At 47.6% G+C, this 18,738-nt stretch overlaps 1 protein-coding gene across 1 annotated transcript in view; it reads right to left on the reverse strand.

Annotated features, from left to right (window-relative positions):
- Positions 1–18,738, reverse strand: part of Adamts17 (ADAM metallopeptidase with thrombospondin type 1 motif 17) — a 312,892-nt gene that overhangs the window by 166,953 nt on the left and 127,201 nt on the right. The window contains exon 8 of the mRNA XM_052161031.1: positions 14,024–14,129. Within this exon, the coding sequence (XP_052016991.1) occupies positions 14,024–14,129 (106 nt within the window). The remainder of the gene's footprint in view (positions 1–14,023; positions 14,130–18,738) is intronic.

The raw sequence follows: 18,738 nt of genomic DNA on the forward strand, positions 1-18,738 counted from the left end.
GCCTGGAGCCAGCTGCCTGAGTGGGCTAGGTTTACTTGAATGCCCCAGACGTCTGTCTGTCTCCACCTCCTGAGCACAGAGCTGACCACTATGCCTGACTTTTTCTTAAATGTGTGTGCTGTAGGGATCCAACTCAGGTGCTTATGCTTGCAAAGAAAAAAACGTTGCCAACTGAGTTATCTTCTCGGGCCCTAATTCTGCCTTTGAGCTCAATCTTTTTTTTTTTTTTTTTTTTTTTGGTTAAATAACATATTTCTAAATAATTTCTAAGTATCTGGAGACTTTTCTCTTGTTTTCATTAAGGATATGTGGTTTGATTCCATTATATCACAGAATATATTTTACATGGTCTTAAGTCCTAAGACTTCTTCTGGCTTGTTGTATGTTCCAGGATACAGCTTATCTGGCTGAGAAGTTCCACAGAACCTTGAAGAAAATGAGCATTTTGCAGTGCTCTCCTGTGTGTCTTCCTTTAGACCTCAGAGGTTCTTAAACCCTAAGTTGTGATCCCATGCAGTGCCACATAGCAGAATGAGTGGAGGTGGGGGCAGGGCAGGAGCTATAGCAACAGCAACATTTTCAGAACATAAAGCAATCAAAATGTAACCCCCCCAAATCAATCACATAACAAATGGGAGGTATTACCAGCAGTAGGCACTCCTCTGAACGCACATCCCTTCCCTTCCTGCAGTGCCAGACACCACCTGAGATACCTCAGTGCAGACTCCACACTTGGAAGGAACACTGTCAACTGAGGGCTTTTATGTCTATAATGGTTTCTGCTCTTCTAGGAGCACAATGGACTAACCACAGAAAGCAAAGATCTGTGACAGTTTCTCAATATCTTTCTTTATGTGTTAGCATCTTACTGTGGTCGAATGTCTGAGTTACTCACTTGAATTTCAATTAAAAAAAATAAAAGAGATTTTGGTTGTGTGACTTGCCCTGGAGAGAAACAAACACCTCTTTACCCTAGATGGGCTGCCAATGGTAGACCAAAGAAATAATTCTCCCCAACTCTAGCTAAGTCAACTAATTTTTTGGAGGGTGGCAGTGAGGGGGCTGTTACTTGCAAGAGCATGGGTGAGGGGTTGTTTAGAGATCCACAGAACACAAAGGCAGTAGCGTCTCAGAGAGGCCATGTACCACGGGTGATGACTCTGCTGTTCCCCTGGAGTGCCCTGTACAACTCGTAGGCAGCTCCGTGGAAGAGTCTCTGCTCTTTCCCATCTGCTGCTCACTACACACACAGGCTCAGGAGAGCCTCCCGAGTCTTGTAACATTGTCTCTGCATCTTACAAGGTTCATGAGTATACAGAGCCTTCTCAGTTTTACCTTCTTGACTCTTGAGGCTCCCTCCTCCCTCCAGAAGAAAATGTTTCAATTGAAAAAATAAGGTTACCTGACAGGTTAAGACAGAATTTCCGACCATGACCCCTAAACATGTCTGTTGTTTTATACTATGGCTTATACAAAGCAGTGTTCCCTTGGTCAGATAAAGGCTCAACAGAGGCCCCAACAAAGGGAAACTGAGGGGGGGAAGTGGAAGTGTGTCCGGTCGAGGGGCATATATGTGGAGGCAGGGGGAGGGAGGAGGGGTTGGGGTCTTTGGGGAGGGGGGAAATTGGAAAGGTTTTACCATGGCAATGTAAATGAAGATGATATTCAATTAAAAAAAAAAAAGCAGTGCTCCCAGCATCGATGACTACAAAATCAAAACATTGGTCAGCTCTGAAAAAGTTTTATGCTTTACGATACCAAATATCCAAACAAAACCTGGTTATTCTCATAAAAATAAACAAGCACATTCATTGCATTACTATATAAATGCCTCTTTAGCTTTAACAAAAGGAAAAATTGCATGTATATCAAAAATTATCTTAAAGCAAATTATGATTTATTTATAGTAAATGCTTGAGCTGTATATTTTATCTGCCTGTATACCCAAAGTTATGTAAAATGTTCTCAGATAAAAATGGCGCCACAAGCTTAAGCAGCCCTGCTTTAGATGGATGGTATATATATATATATATATATATATATATATATATATATATATATATATATATATATATAGCGCTTTTAAATCTGTATTCATGTCTTTTCATTTACACTGGGACTAAACCTTAGGCATGTGGCTTTCTGTTTCCTTTGTTTCTTTTGTCATTGCCATCCTGGGAGTTATATTTTCACTTTACCACTTTGAGTGAGCAGTGGAACTCCTATTTAGTCTAATTTACTCTCCCTACCAACCTCTTCCCAACCTTCGGTCCTGCTGGGGATGGAGCCTAGGCCTTAGTACATGTTGGCACACTGGAGGCTGCCAGGACCTCCCCCCAGCCACTCAAGACAGAATCTCTCCTTGAACCTGGGGCTCACTGGTTCACTGAGACTGGGCATCAAGCCCCTGTCTCTGTCCTCAGCAAGAAGATTACAGGTGGGATCAAGTGCTTGCCCAGTAAACAACCACCCCATCTCTAGCCTTCCCATTTTACAAATAGAATTGCCTTATTCTCATACATATGCTACATATGTATGTGTGTATGAGCGCACGTGTGTGTGTGTGTGTGTGCATGTGGATGCATGTGTGTGTGTGCATGTGTGTGTATGCATGTGCCTGTGCATGTGTGTGTGCACATATGAGTGTGCACGTGTGCATGCACGTGTGTGTGTGTGTGTGTGTGTGTGTCCACACGCGTGAGTGTGTTCATGTGATGCTTGACTATAAAAGAGAGATGAGGTGCTTGGAAGGTGGCTTGGTTGATAAGGTGGTTGCCATGTAAACAAGGAGACCTGAAACTGGATCTTCAGCTTGTACACCAAAGCCAGGTGTCATGGGGCCCAATGCCCAGTCTCAGTGAACCAGTGAGTTCCGGGTTCAAGGAGAGATTCTTTCTTGAGTGGGTGAGGGGAGGTCCTGGCAGCCTCCAGTGTGCCAAGGGCTGGTGTCCCTGCACCCCGCCAACACTAAGTTCTTCTAGCTCTTTCTTCTCTCTGATTTCCCATCATGGCACGTGCATAGTGCATGTCCAATGAAAGTTCTTAAACCAGACCTCCCATGTGGAGTGCAGGCTTCTCTGTGTTTTAACTTTGGAGAGGCGAGCAGAACAGCCCTTCCCTCCTCCACTTCTGGAGAGAAGGCTATGTCAATGCAACCCAAGACGGCACTGTCTTAGCATCACCCCTCCGATACAAGATGGCAAATTGGTTTTGACCCAAATACAACGGCAGTGGCTGCCTGTAGAGTTAAAGGGGCTATGAATTGGGAGTCAATGGAAAGGGCGCTGGGATTAATTAGTAGCATGTATCTGTGGAGAATAGCTAAGAAAGATGTACAGATGTGTATGCTGGCATGAATGAATCCTGGTCAAACATACCACAAGTCAAACTCCTTTCATCCGTATATCTAGCTGGTCCGAGGCTCATTTGAGATGCCACCTGTCAAGCTGTAAAGCATATGGTTAGCACCTGGTCTTCAGTACCCACAAAGGTCCCGAGCCCTAACTGGGTCTCTTATGTGAATGCTACTGTCTCTAAAGCCTTGGGATGAAGATGAACCAGCTTCAGACATCTCTGCACTGTGTCATTTTTGCTGGTGGTTGATTAATGTTGCCCGAGAACCTGAATCATCGGGAGCAACTAGCCGTCCCTTTTATCCATTACCCCACTTACAAATGGACCGGGCATACCTTGTAACCTCAGGCTGCATGGAAGCCAGTAAGACTCACTGGGCAGTCAAGGTCACCAGGGCAGGCCTGGAGATAAAGGCAGGTTCTGTGAAGCACAGTGCATTAAGTCATAGAAAGCACCCAGCCAGGGGCTAGTTCTTCAAAGCACACTATACCCTTTGCATTTATGGCCCTTTTAAAGTTAACAAAATGTGACAGCTTTGGGCTGGGTCCTGGCCAGGACTCCTGAGCACTCTTTCTACTTAGGTAACCCACCCTTTGGGCTTTCTCCCTTGAGCTCCACTGCACAAGGAAATAGATTTCCTAACACCTTTGTGAGACTTGCTGCAGGCAAAAGGCCCCCTGGAACAGGAACATTTCAGCAGTTGCATGCCCAGCCTCCAAAGGCAGCCCAGCCTCTCAGGAAGGAAGATTCAATTCATGATGTAGCCTGAGGTGGTTAGGAACTTGAACTTCAGGGCTGACTGTCAACCCTCAGATTCTAGACATTTCCACACAGCATTTGGAGGTTACACTAGCCTTTTACACCATCGGTAAACATGTGGCACACCAGAAAAGATAAAATGATGCCCTGGGATAATTAAAAAGGCTGGCTTGTTCTCTGTAGATGTTAACTAAAAAGAGGGGCTATGGCCTGGATTTGGGGATGGGAAGATGTCACTGTCCAGGGAAAATACTATGGCTCAGGCTTCAGCTTCTGCCCCCAAACCAAAAATAATTGAGTGTGTGACCAGAGAAGAACAAGATTATGACTCTGGTATTTCCAGCCCTGACCAAGAGACTGCAGCCCAATGTCACTTCTCTGGGGACTCCGAGGACTCTCTCTCACAAGTCAGTCCCTGTTGTGGACAATTTTGGTTTCTTCCTTTTTCTATATGAGAAATCCCCATTTCACAGCAACCCAAAGTCTGACCGACAAACTTGTTGAATGACAATCCACTCAATCAAAATTCAAGCGTTCAATATCAGAGTTCAGCTAAAAATATACACTAGACCTTATGATATATCAAGCTAAATGTTTAGAGCAAGTGGGGACTTCAAGAGGTACAAGCAATTAGCAATGATGGTCATTCCAACCACATCTATTAAGATATAGTCCCTGAGCTTCAGGGGAAAACATAGAAACCTAGCAGCAAACCCTGCAAGCTTCTGATGTCTCTGGAACCAAGAAAGATCCCAGAAAGAGGGCAGGAAAGGACAATGACAATGACAATGTCTGAACAGTGACACAGACAGAGCCTTCCTTGAGCTCCTTTGCCAGATTCTGAACTGGACACGAGGCAAATGAGGTGACAATTGTGAAAGAGAGGGGCCCATCCAGTGGGCATCAGGGGAGGATGGACATTTAGGGGGGCTTGCTCTGCTGAGGGGGCTGGATTGTGCAGCAGGCAGCTCCTGGGAACTCAGAGGCCCATTTCTGGCATCACTTCCTGCAGGGGAGGAGACATTTTTGATGCCCTTTGATTATTAGAGAACAAGTGTCACAAAGCATGTGTCCCATCTCTTCTAGAATCCCTAAATACCAACAACTGAAGACCCGTTAGGGGTCAGTTACAGGACTGTCAATCACTGCTTTTGTCCAAAGGAGTGATATTGGTGAAAGCCCCTATGGTCCATGTCAAGTGGACGTTTTTGTCCTTTGGTCCCCAGAGTGTCTGAAGCTGCCCCCAGCATGGGTGCTACGGAATTTGTCACATCCTGGATGTGGAAACACTGGGACCAAGAGTGATGTGACTTCTGAAGACCACGGGGATGTCTCTTCCTTGTTCCCTTTGACAATCCATATGGCTGTCAGCTGGGGAAGTCATGCTGAGGCACAGACGAAGGTTCAAACTCTCAGGGTCACACATCCCAGGACCACAGGGCTCTGCTTCTTGTCACACAGCTGCCTGTCTTGCCTCCCAGCCTCATCAGGGATCTAGATATTTCCCAACTTGGTCCTTGGCGTCCCCTCTTGTCCTTATGCAATCTAAGGGTCAACGAATGACAGAAGTCTGCTTTGTATAAGCCCTTTCGTAACACCTCAGGAGTGTGGCCTTTTGGAATGAGAACATTCATCAGGATAGTTATGAGCACAAAGGATCTGATTTTGAAACTGGCAGATTTCCCTCAGTCTTAACTCATCAAATCATCCCAGAGAGCTATAAAGATCTGAATTAAAATCCAGGAATGAGACGGAATCGTGAAGCTTAACAATTCCAATGACTTGAAGAAAATGATAGCCTTCCTCATGTACAACCACCCGCATACTGCTATTTTTCCCTAGTAGCCTCTTTTAGATTCACATGTTGGTCCCTGGCAACCTCTATGTCCTGCTGGGGTGTTAGTGAAAGTATGTGAATGCACAGCTCTCTCCAGAACCCCGGTCCTTCAACTGGGACTTTCTGCCATCTGATCAAGTCACTAGTTACATGCAAAGTGCAAACATGTCCCGTGTACACCAGACAGAAAAGGCTAGCAGGGTCCTTTCTCAGAGTATGTCAGTGCACAGGCTGCAGACAAGACCCCTGAGCTCTCAGCATCTGCAGGTATCTGTGGGTATTTGGTTTAAATTTTTCACTACTAGTAGGCATTTGATACATGAGGACTTCAGTTGGGAGAAAGGGAGGGCCCAACCCTTTTTAGGATACACCTATTCCACAGGCTCTAAGAGACCAGCCACATGGGAGGGCGACCTTCTAAGTTAGTGGTTCTCAATCTTCCTAAAGCTGTGACCCTTTAATACAGTTAGCTCCTCATGCAGTGGTGACCCCATAACCATAAAAGTATTTCATTGTTACTTACAAATCACAATGTAAATACCTGATATGCAGAGTATCTGATATGTGACTCCAAAGCGGTTGCAACCCAAAGGCTGAGAACTGCTGCTTTATGTAAAGGCGAGTGGATATATAATGACAGAGGGTAGAGATTTTACAGGGCAGTAGCCCAGTTTCTGTCCCTGTGTGGGAAGCACATTGTGCTGCAGTCCAGGCTCCGGCCCAAGTCTCCACTTAACCACTTGTAGCTGTGGGAAGGGAACAGCCTTGCCACCCAGAAGATGAGGCTACGATGACTTCAGAAGTCCCTTCTAGCTCCAAGAAGCACGAGAAAAGCCACTTAGCTGAAGCTGCCAGAAGCCTCGGCAATCTAACGAGAAAATTGGATCTTGTCTGACTCCTGGCAGGGTCTTTAGTGGAAGGGAGCTCCGAGGGGATTTCAGATGGGGCTCTTCAGCCAAACTCAACTGTCTTCCCATCTGTGCACACCACCATCTTGGATGGCTTCGCTTTGGGCACGGCAGTCCAGCGGATAATCAAACACACATCATTCTGGGGGTAAAGACTGGTACTGATACAGTGGCGCCTCTTTGCAGCTGCACTTTCTAATCATAGCGGATGACATCTATGGAATAACTATTGGTCCACACTGCTCAGCATGCAGGCAGAACTGTATTAGCAGGCTGGAGGACGAGCTCCTGGAAGAGCTTCCTAGTGGTTTGTTCCTCTGCAGCACGGTGTCAAGCCTGGCCTGAGCACACAGAGGAATGCCATAGTTAATGTCCTTTCAAGGGGGGGGGGGGCTCTGGGTTTCCCAGACTTGAAGTATCTTCTCCTCATACAGGCCTCTGAGTTGCATGTTGAGATGGCAAAGGAAAGGTTGCGGTTGCGGTGTCTCTGCAGTCCTGAATGCTGGATGAGAGGAACAGAGCTGGGGAGGGGGTGGAGGAGGAGGGAACAGGAAGGCCACCTATACAAACATCCTTGATGCTCTGCTCACTGAAGCAATCCCACTCGAAACCCCCATCATGAGATGGAGACAGGGACTCTTGGAGGAGCGGACCAGGGAAAAGAAGAAACGTGGGTGACGTTTCAGGGTCAGCCATGCTGAGAACACTCTAGACATTAGAATTGTATCTCTGCTGAGACGCTATGGGAGTCAGGGAAGGTTGATTTATGTAGCAAGCTCATGAAATATGGACATGAACATCAATGAAAACGCAAAATGAGAAAGGTCAACATGTTGTGTACTTTTCTCAATTTGGATAATAACGCCACATCCAACAACAAATGCTAAGCACTGTCTTTTGCCTTTGATGGAGGAGGAAGGGAAGAAAATCGTATCCCCCAAATCTCTATAAGACCCCCTCCCAGGGAAACCTAAGCCCTTGCAGGTAGCTACCACCATGATGATCCTTTCTCAAGGAAGGGCAGAGCAATAGCCTCCCAGGGGCTATGGAAGGTGACTAGGAGATGGAGATGTGGTCTGAGGACCAGTGAAAAAGCCTGCCAGAAACCCCTATGCATAATCAGACCCAAGATACCACACCCTTGTTAGGAGAAGACTTCCCCAACTCTCGGTTCTCAAGAAGGCCTGGCTCTGAGTGTACCAACTGTTCCAATTCTCTCTAGAATAAAAGCACCCCCACATGCACACAAAGATGTCTGAACAGTTATGCCATTTCCAGAAAGTCTCCTTAATGCCCTCTTAAAAAGCTGGCCCATCTGATGGTGTGCTACACTCAGCACCCCCTAGGCACAGCACATAAGCCAGACCCGCTGCACAGGATGCTAGGAGGCCACCTGCCAGCCCAGAACTGTCCTGTACCCTTAGCATCCCTCAGCATGCACCAGCCAGTTCTTCCCTAATACAAATCACAGACGAGCTTCCACGCCTGCCACATCTGGATTACGGTTTGCTTTCCTTCCTGTTCTGGGGCCAAGACAATTCCTTCTCATTTGAACTGTGTCGACTTCAGTTATGAGAACATTTCCCCACCCGCCTCTCCTCTCCCCTCCTCTCCCTTCTTCCCTCTCCCCTCTGCTCCAGACATGTTTCTGCCTGCTTCCCATCAGCTGCGTGTCCCAGGGACTGAGTCCCTCATGTTCTGAGTAGCAGAGTAGTCAAGAAGTCCTTGATTACACATACGTGGTCAGCTGCCCGGTCTCTTGACACCTGCTGTCCTCAGCTCACCTCTGTAATGTCACATTCTGGCAGGAAACACCCACAGTGAAGAGGCTCCTGTTCTGAGGTGCCATGTGAAATTTCTAACGCCATGAGTCCTGTCACCTCCAGGTACCTGTGGTGCCCCTGGGTCTGCTCATGCTTCCTTATATTTTAGTCAACCAGGGCCAATGTTTGTAAAAGAAGGAAGATGGCTCCAGGGCCGTGCATGAATCTGTGCTTTCAGGGGAGTACGAGTGGTTTGACTGTGTTTGTGTATAACGTGTAAGTGCCTATGGGTGTTTACATGACAACTAGAGGACCAGAGTTCTGTATCAGTGCATTTGAATGAGACAGTGCCCCTCCACATCTCCACAGACATGCCTCTACCAGTCAGCCCCACACTTTCAATCATGGGATCTTTTAGGCTCTGCACTGTATACTTAGCTAAGGTATCCTAGGAGGTGACAGTTGAAGATAGGGAGAATAAACCTGCCTACAGCATGACTCCTCAGAGAAAAAGCATGCAATTCAGAGTGACCAAGGGGACAGGGTCGGGGAGGGCAAGACAGCTTGCAGCACCACTGCGGTTTAATTCAGAAGGAACCTCAGGAGGATTGGGATGTGGGAGCAAGATATGGGAGCAAGAACGTGGCTGGTGCTAGAAAGAGCATCGGAGGACCCTGTGTGATGCTGTGCTTCCGTGGATCTCTCCTGGGAGGAGGGAGCCTCCTGGAGAGCCTCGCTAAGGCTTCTCCTCAGGACAGCTGGCCTGTGGTGAAGCAAGGCCACTGGTGTACTACACACCCCAGGCCGCCTGATGTAGAGCCCTGCTGAGATGTCTTCTAGGCCAGGGCCCAAGCTTCTACGAGGACAGCCTTATGTGGGGAGCAGCGATCATAGACCAGAAGAAGTGTAATTTTCAGAATAGGGAGAAACTTGCTCTATGAAAAGGCAGAGAGAAAGATGCAAAACAAAACAAAGCAGACAAACAAAAACACCCAAGCAAAACAAACAACCCAACAGGAACAAGGAGACACTCATCCTGAGAACCAGAAGCAAGGGGCTGGCTTCACAAGTAGCATTTATGTTATCTGAGAGGACTTTCTGCAATTCCTTTGTGCTGTAGAGCATGCAGGGTGTAGACTGGGTTCTGGTAGCTACTGATGTACCCAGATTCAGCTGGGGCGTATCTAACAAAGCTCCCACATTCAACAAACAAAGATTATTCTCTATGGAGGGAAATCGGTATTCCTACATATACATTTTATTTGAGTGGACATTCACAAAATGGGTTTTTCATCTCCCCACCAGCCCACCTTGCTTAAGGCCACTCTGCCTTACCCATTGAAAGGTGTGTTGCATGTTCTGCATGGCACATTCTACACACATGCATGCTGCATACACAGGTTCTGGGTTTCCATGAACCTAGAATATCAACCTTCTCTGGTGTGTTTCCAGCCTCCCCATGCACCAGACACAAGCTCTTACCAACCACAAGTCACTCCTAGGTCTACTGCCACATTTGACATTTCGACCTCTCAAAACCTAAGAGGGTTATATCAACCTGCACAGAGTCATTTTGTCCTATAACTTCAACTCTGACATACTGTCTATCTACACACACACACACACACACACACACACACACACACAGAGAGAGAGAGAGAGAGAGAGAGAGAGAGAGAGAGAGAGAGAGAGAGAGAAATGTTATGGTGTACAGAAACCCAAGGAAGTGAGAAGAAAATATTACATTCCCTGGAGCTGGTGTTACAGGCAGTTGTGAGCTTCCTGACATGCTTGCTGGGAATTGAACTGTGCCTCAAATGTCATAGGAGTAACCAATCTCCTTCTGATTAAATTCAGAGCCTGCTCCACAAGATTGAAGTCATGAGGCAAGGTTAATGGAGCCAAGAGCCCATGGCTAGGTAGGTTGTATGTCCTCTGGGAGAACCCACCACTATTATTCTGCTAAGTGGACATGGTCTTAAAGTGCCTTCCAAGTACTGCATTATACCCATAGATAGAACAGCTCTGAACTCTGAGAAGAGAGGTTGAAAAGGTTGAGAGGTTAGAAGCACTCACTGCTCCTCTAGAGGATCCAGGTTCAAGTCCCAGAATCCACCTGGCAGCTCACAGCTGTCTACAATTCCAATTCCAGGGGATTTGATACCCTTTTCTGACTTCCTTAGATACCAGTCAAACACACACACACACACACACACACACACACACACGGGCAAAACACTCAGACACATAAAATAAAATAATTTTTTTAAAAAAAGATAAAACTATGCATACACACAAAGAGAGCCCTGAGAAAGATTCAGGAATCACAGTTCTAGGATGCTGAAAAGAACCCTCCACCCTGCCCCACTGAGCATTCTGTTTCCTTAAAATCAATCAGAAGGAAAATCATGAAGTCAGCTGGTTCAGCGGTTAATAAATGAGAGTGTGTGACTCACACAGGGGGTGACTATTCCATGTGCAGTGCAATCGCGCGGAGGGCAGCTGCTCACAGGGCTTCTGAGAGGAGGCATGTTAGGAAGGGATGGAAGGGCTCCTGAGACCCAGGCGTAGACTCAAAGCTTCCCCTGGAAGCCCCATCCCCATCAGTACTGTGTCAGCAGGGCCCAGCGCCTGCATCTGTGCCCTGGGGACCGTAAGTGAGAGGATGCAGCACTGCAATGCCCGCTCTCTCCCAGACCAGGACCCACGGTGGGTGGGGTTTTACATCTCTGAAGCGGTTTGGTCTTTGGCTTTGCTGAGAGTGTAGGCCTTCCCTTTTCTAAGCAGCCCACATGGCCCACCCCATCCCCCACCATTTTGAACTAGGGTGACCAGAGAGGACTTCAGAGAAGGACTGTGTGGCTTGGCAGGTGGGGTCTGAGTGAGGAGGGGGCTACCACCCAACAGTGACACCCCTCAGACAACAGACTTAGACAACAGACTTCCTTGGGAGAACTGTAATCACTAGGCTAGGAGGAGGCCAAACTGGCAGGGTTTATTGGCTTTCATTCACAACAGTGTTTGTTTTTGTAGGTAATTAGAGTTTAGTAGCGAGCTATAAAGAATTCTCCAAGAGACTGTACACAGTCTATAGCTCAAGGGCACTGAAGTGTGCCTGTGTCTAGCCATTCCTCTCGGCAAACCTCCTGTACTAAGCAGCCTGTGTTTGACCCAACAGGTTATCAGGAAGAGAAGGCCTCTGAGTTTTCCTACTCGGGAAGCAATACCTTCATGCAGCACACATGTGTCCCAGTATGTGTACAAACAGCATGCATGTCCAGACCATGGGGCTGGATGCTACCGCAGGACACTGTAATTCACATACCAGTAGCTCAAATCATCTTTTCCCTTTGTTATTTTTTTATTTATGTGTATGCATGCGTGCCTGTGTGAGTTTCTATACATACATTCCTATAGGTGTCTGTAGAGGCCAGAGGATATCAGATCTCCTGTAGGTGTAGTGATGGGTGGTGATGAGTGGGTAGATGTGGGTGCTAGGAATTGAGCCTGGATCCTCTGAAAAGGATGATGCATGTTTTTAACCACTGCCTAGTAGTTTATTGGCTTTGATTCAACATAGTATTTGTTTTTGAGGGTAACTAGAGTTTAGAAGCAGGCTACAAAGAATTCTCTAAGAAACTATATATAGACTATAGCTGAAGGGTCATTTCCACCCACTACCCCTTCCCCATCTCTCTCTCTCTCTCTCTCTCTCTCTCTCTCTCTCTCTCAGTATGTGTGTGTGTGTGTGCGTGTGTCTGTCTGTCTGTGTGTCTATGTGTATGAGCGCACACACACTCAGATAGCCGAGGGCTGGTTATGGTCTCTTGTTCACAGCTATGTACACTAGGCTAGTTGGCCTGTGAGCTTCCAGAGAGATTCTGCTTTTTCCACTGGGCCATCTTACCCGCCAGAAGACTGGGATGACAAACACGGTACCTCATCTGGCTGTACCTGGGATCTTCCCTGAGTGGCAAGCACTCTTCTCTCACCGAGCCATGCCAGGTTTCAGCTCTTCATTTAATCTTCTCTGACTTGACTATCCACCCATTGCTCCTCGCCGTCCCTGAGAGCTCTGCATTCTCACAGCTACTGCACAGCTCACGGACTCCCAGGCACTGAGACAGGCTGCGTTCTCTAACAGTCAGAGAATGCCCGCCAAGGCCTTGGTGATCTATGCTCTCCCCTGCCCCTAGTGAGCCACTTGAGTATGGAGTGTAAACCCCTGGAAAGCATTGTTATAAATGCAATGAGAGATAAAAGAAAAACCAGTGTGGGCCAAGTGTTATCAGGAAGCAACATGTGCAGGAAGCCAGGGAGTACATCGGAGCCCAGCCTGGCTAGCTTGGTTTCGTCACTTCAATAAATACCATGTTCCTCATGCTATACACACAGCATCCTCTTTGTCTGTTCTTCCTCTATGTGCCTATACCGTGGTATCTCCACCAGGTCCAGAGGAGTCAACTGTCAAGCCTCCTGCAAGTGGTACCAGATAAATAGGACAAAAGAGAAAGGAAGGCCCGAGATATCACTATGACTTCAGGAAAACAATAGCTTTTCCATGCTTTGTACATACTGGCTTTATTCTTGCAACAACCAGCCATAACAGTTAAGGCCCCAGGCCCTTTCCTGTGGAGGTCATTAGAAAAAGTCCATTTCCCTAGAACTGATTTCCGTTTCCACTTCTATACAATCCAATATAAATTTCCCCACTGCTCTCTGTGCTCAGGGTTCCTCGATTTAATTTTTTTTTAATTCTTACACAGTCATATCACAGTTTTTCCCTTCAGAGAAACAGAAAACAGACATCCTTTCTAGCAGAAAGGGTGAACTTTGAGGCCACGTTTGTAGAATAGACTGGCTATCTGCCCCTGAGAGTTCCTGTAGGTGATTACAACCCCCTAACACCCAGTTTTCACCTCTGAAAATGGAGGAGGCTGCCCCAGATTCTCCAGGAGGAGGCACCTTTGGGCTCTGGGGCTTTGAGGTTCTTTCATTCTAAAAGAGAGATTTTGCAAAGGCGGATGCTGCTGATTCTTCCAGACTGAGACACTCACTATGTTCTGTTCCACATTCAGAAAGTGAGGCTTCTGAAGCGACTGAAGAGAAAACAGAAAGCCAACAGTCCAAAGAGAAATCCAGCTGTCTTGAACAATGTCCTTAGAGTGCATCAAAGGACTGTGCTGAGCTGGGAAAAGTAGTACAACCCACGAAGACACCTAGGAAGGCCTCACTGCTGGCCTCAAGAATAAATAATCTTGAGATTAACGTTTCCACACTCAAGAGTCTTGTTTGTGAGGTGGACCTTTTAATTACAGAGCCGGCAAAGGCACAGGCCGTGTAGGAAGTGCGTTTGGAGAAGGAGGAAGGAAGAAGGCAGAACCTCGGAGTCTGATACTTACTTGTGGCCCAGCTCATGCGCGATGGTAAAGGCCAAATTGAGACCATTGTCTTCGGCCAGCACACATTTCCTCTCAGCACTGCACACGCCTCCTAAGTAAGCAATTCCTGCAGCAGAGACACAAAATACATCCTCTTCAGAACGGGGAGGCCCTGACCTCCAGGGAAGTCCACCCAGTGAGAATCAAGAGCAATCTGGAAAGGGGCAAACGGGGACACAGCAGTCCACCAGGCTGGTCCAGCAAGCCAGGAGCTCCCCTGGGACTGGCAGGATGCTTGGTATCACCCAGTAATAATGTCAGTGACCATAAACTTCGAGTAAGCCCGTGACGTGGGTCAGTAGTGTGCTGTGTGTGTGTGGCTTCTCCTAAGGATTTAATTCCATTCTCATCACTGAGAATAGAGGTGACCCAAACCAAAGTTCGGAAAGGAAGGGAGAGCTTCCCAAGGTCACCTGGTTTGGTATCAGGGCTCAGAGAGGGACCATCAAAGCAAGATGAACAGTATGCAAAATTTAAGGAGGGTGTCCCTCTTGCACTTACATGTCCTTGAGAAGGATATCCTGGTGTTTTGTATTTTTTGCCCCACCCCCAGTCCTGACCCTCAGGGACAAAGGCAACACCTGGCAAGAGAGGCAACATGCAGAGGGCCGGAACGTGTATCAGTAAGCCGAATGCCAGAGAAGGAAGGGCCTGAGGTTTCCCTGAGAGGAAGGCTTACTGGTGGGGGCTGCATGTGAACAACATGGATGGCTGAGGAGAACTTGATTATTGTGCTTAGCCACGGACAGGGGAAGAAAGCCCCACTTCAGCACGCTGCCCCCAGGCTTCCTGCCCTCACAGCATCTGTCTGTACGTCTGCTCGCTGTTCCCAGGACATCCATCCTGTACCATCCAGTCACCTCAGGGTTTAGGGTAGCTAGGTCTCTGGACTCCTGCCCCTTCCCTATTTATTGGCTGGTCACCCCAGTGCAGGCTGTGCTTCAGGAAGGCCTTGAGAGGTCACACTGGGTCACACTGGAGCTGTGCAGCAGAAGCCCTAAGCGATGAAGGAGGAGCATGGTGGCTCTTTATCCTCAGGCTCAGCAACACGCTGTGATCTCTTTAGGTAGAAGAGCCTGTGTGCGGCCACCACATGTCTGCAGTCCACCTGCTAAGCTGCATCATGCTAGAGCTCGGGACTCCCTCGCTAATTTTCCTGAACCGACGTGGGAGGGACAGAGTTGGCAGAGAGTAAAGAGAACCATCTAGGGGGAACTAACTCATTAAAAATGACCCCCCTCCCTATGTAAAATAACCTCATCTCCTTAGCGTGAAGCCCGCCTGGGCACCGCTGTGCTTCCTGTGCACGTGATGCTCATGATGGTACTCATCGTCCGCCTTCAGAGCAAGACTGGCAATGACGCCTGCCCAAGAGTCCCGTGGAAAAGAAAATGAGGGTTTTCAATACAACTTGGAGGTAAAGTGCTTCCTGAGCAACGTGAGGGCCTGGTCCTCGGCACCATAAAGGAACGTGTGATCAAGTTGGCACACGCAGGCCAGTCCCTCCTTCTGAGTCCCTTCCATGAGGCACAGAGGGGGCTCACATGCAGGCTTTGCAGAAAGATTCGGTCCTGGGGCTGCCAGTGGGTGACACAGTCCCCATCCCACGTGCTGAGCAGCTGGGTCCTACCGCGGGCCTATGGGCCTATTTTTCTCTGCAATTGTTTGATGGGTTTGGCCAAGGCTGCAGAATTCAAATGCAGCAGCAGCAGTAAAGAAATAAATTAAACGCTATATTGGTCTGAAACACATTCTGTGCATGTGGACGTAACAATCCAGCCCCTTGGACAATGAAAGGAAACAACATTCAGAAAGGATGCGATCTGGCTGACTGTGGCCTTCAAGGGCTTTATTCTGGTTCTGTTTTGTGGGTTGTTGCTGACAGTCTACCAGTAAACAGATGGGATGTCGTTACTCAGTCCTGATGGTGTGTGCATGGGACACACACACACATACACGCACACCCTAAGATACATACTGCAGTGGCTGCCAACAAAGGTTACAGCCATTCTGTCAAGGTCAGTGAATCAATTATAGGCAATCAGAAGCATACATTCTAAGGCAGTCATGTGGTGAGAGAGAAGGGAGGCATAATATGGCCAGATGTGCTGAGCTTGCTGTCCTGAGCATACTGCTTGTAGGCTCTGCTGCTGAACCAGCAGACCTTAAATGCCACACAAATACTTTCCTGGGTCCCAGCATCCCTCTGCACTCTGAGCTGGCAGACTGGACTTCCCACTCTTAATAGGATAGCATGCAGCGCTATAAGCAGCCGCCAGCAAAGAAACTTCCAATAATTGCATTTTAATTTTTCCAAGGCACAGATGTTTGGATTTAAAAAAAAAAAGAAACAACTAGAAAACAAAGGATTGGTTTATTTATAAGAATTCTCTTGCACAAGGGCGGATTAAGGGCCATTGCTTCTAATGATTGATCGCAATCATTACCAGCCTGGTGATAAAACCCAGCAAAAGAAAACACATTAAAAAAAAGCAACCCTTGATCACAAAACACAAGAGCTGTGTGAGGTTGTGAGCAAGGGCGTTGAAACACTTCGAATATGTAAACAAAGACTGGAGAAAATCCCAGGTTGCCATAAATGCAAGATCTGCTGGGTAAATAAATGGTAATTAAGCCATGGTGCTTCTGTGGAAAACAGGGCCCCCAGTGTTCAGTGCTTCACGGAAAGAAACAGCCACTTAGAGCAGGAGTGCTGGAGACCAGGGTCTAGTCTGGATCAACTGTTTCCTAAATCCCAGGGGTGGAGGTCACTGGGGTGGCATTCTGGGGAGGTGCTGAGGTGTCTGTTTAGCTTGGTGGGAGGCCTCTAGGTGTTTGGGGACATACTCCTGAAGGGGATGGTAGGGCTCACACTGCCCATCTTGTGAGCCATTCCCTCCACTGTGTAACTCCGACCAGTGCATCCAGCACCAGCACAAGGGGCCTAAGAGAAAGGGACTGACGGACACCCCCCGGAACCTCTACAGCTCACTTCTCTTGGGGATTCTCCCCAGCAGTGCAACGCTAACTTACACAAAACTTGATCATCTCAGGCTCCAGAAAGCACCAAACCGGAAGAGGCCATCTTGGTGTTTGTCAGAAACAGCGGAACACCTCCTTTTCTCTGCATCAGTTTATTTAAAAACCAAAAAGACCCTGTAACATCTGCTCTACTAACTTTTTGATCCAGAGTCCCTTTAGGGCAAGGTTTCTTACAGCCACCCCGGGACTTCCAATACTTTCACCCTTCCATGAGTTAAAACTCTCCACAAAAGAAATGATAGCAGGACTCATTTTTAAAACACCAGTCCCGCATGCTTGCATAGTCCCTGGGACAAAAAAGAAAGCAGACAGGCACCTGCCACTTACTAGTGGTGTCCCTGCAAGAACAAAGCTGCCTCCTGACCCATCCCTGTGGAGGAAGACTTTTTTTTTTAATGGGCAGACACAGGCAAACACAGGCTGTTCAGTCAATCAGTGCTAATGCTAGTCAGATTCTCCTCACTGTGACAAACACCAGAGAGAGACACCAAAGGGGGAAGTTTTGGCTGGACCGGTTTGGGCTCACAGTCCCGAGAGGTTTCAATCTGTGGCTGCCTAGATTTTCATGTGTGAGACTGTGGTGAGGCTGCGAGATCATGTGAGAGAGACGGCAAGCTCAAAGGCAGGCAGGCACAGTGCAGCAGAAGTGCTTAGGTTACAGAAACCAGGGAGCAGAGCAGAGCCAGACAGTGATCCAGGCAAGACAGCTCCATTCCCTGGTACTCTCCCGTGACCCACCCACCTCCTCCAACCAGGACTTGTCTTCCACAGTCCCACCACCCCTCAACGGTTTTAGATCTGGTAATGGGTGAGCCATTAGTTAGGACGGAGCCACCGAGGACGGAGCCACCGTGCTCTCGACATGATCTCACACTCACGAGAGAGATGGGAGTGGCTAATCGCCTTGTTTTATCTCCATCTAATAAAGTTAGCAATCAAGACTGACTGCCGATGTTGAGGCTGGGGAGGAATGAAGGGCGCTCTGCCTCTAACACCTCCACCGACAGCTGGCATGACCCTCAAAGCTTGGCTAATGGACAACAATGAATACACTTGGGCTGAGGGGAGGGTTTCATAAATCTTAGTGTGTGCTTACAGAATGAGGTAGGAGGAAAAGAACAAAGGCTTCTTCTATTTAATCCAGAATGCTCTTAAGCCTAAAGATAAGACGATTCCAGAGATGCTGGGATGCGGTAAGGGATTAGAGACCTTTTAAGATGCTTTCCCTTTTCACAGTCTTAAGTGATAAGATGGGCTATTGAAATGGATCAGGAGGTGAAGGTGGTTGCCTCTAAAGCTAAAGACTGGAGTTTGATCCCTGGAACCCACATCGTGAGGAGAGAGGACCAACTCTCACAGGCTGCCCTCTGACCTCAACTCACGCATGTGATGCCCCACCTTGCTATAAAATAGAGACATAAAAATGTTAATAAGAAGAGGCCAAATGAAGTTTTTATATTGGACTTAAATGTCATACCATTAACATAGCTGTATATTTCATTTATTCTAGGTGACAAAGCAGAGGAGGGAGACAGAAGCAAAAATAAGACGCCACTGGATTATGGTCCCAGATGTTCAGTTCTACAGGAAGCGAATGTTGAAGGAAGTTCTCAGTCAACTCAAATGAACACGGA

The sequence above is a fragment of the Apodemus sylvaticus genome, chromosome 1 (genome assembly GCF_947179515.1).
Source record: "Apodemus sylvaticus chromosome 1, mApoSyl1.1, whole genome shotgun sequence".
NCBI lineage: Eukaryota > Metazoa > Chordata > Mammalia > Rodentia > Muridae > Apodemus > Apodemus sylvaticus.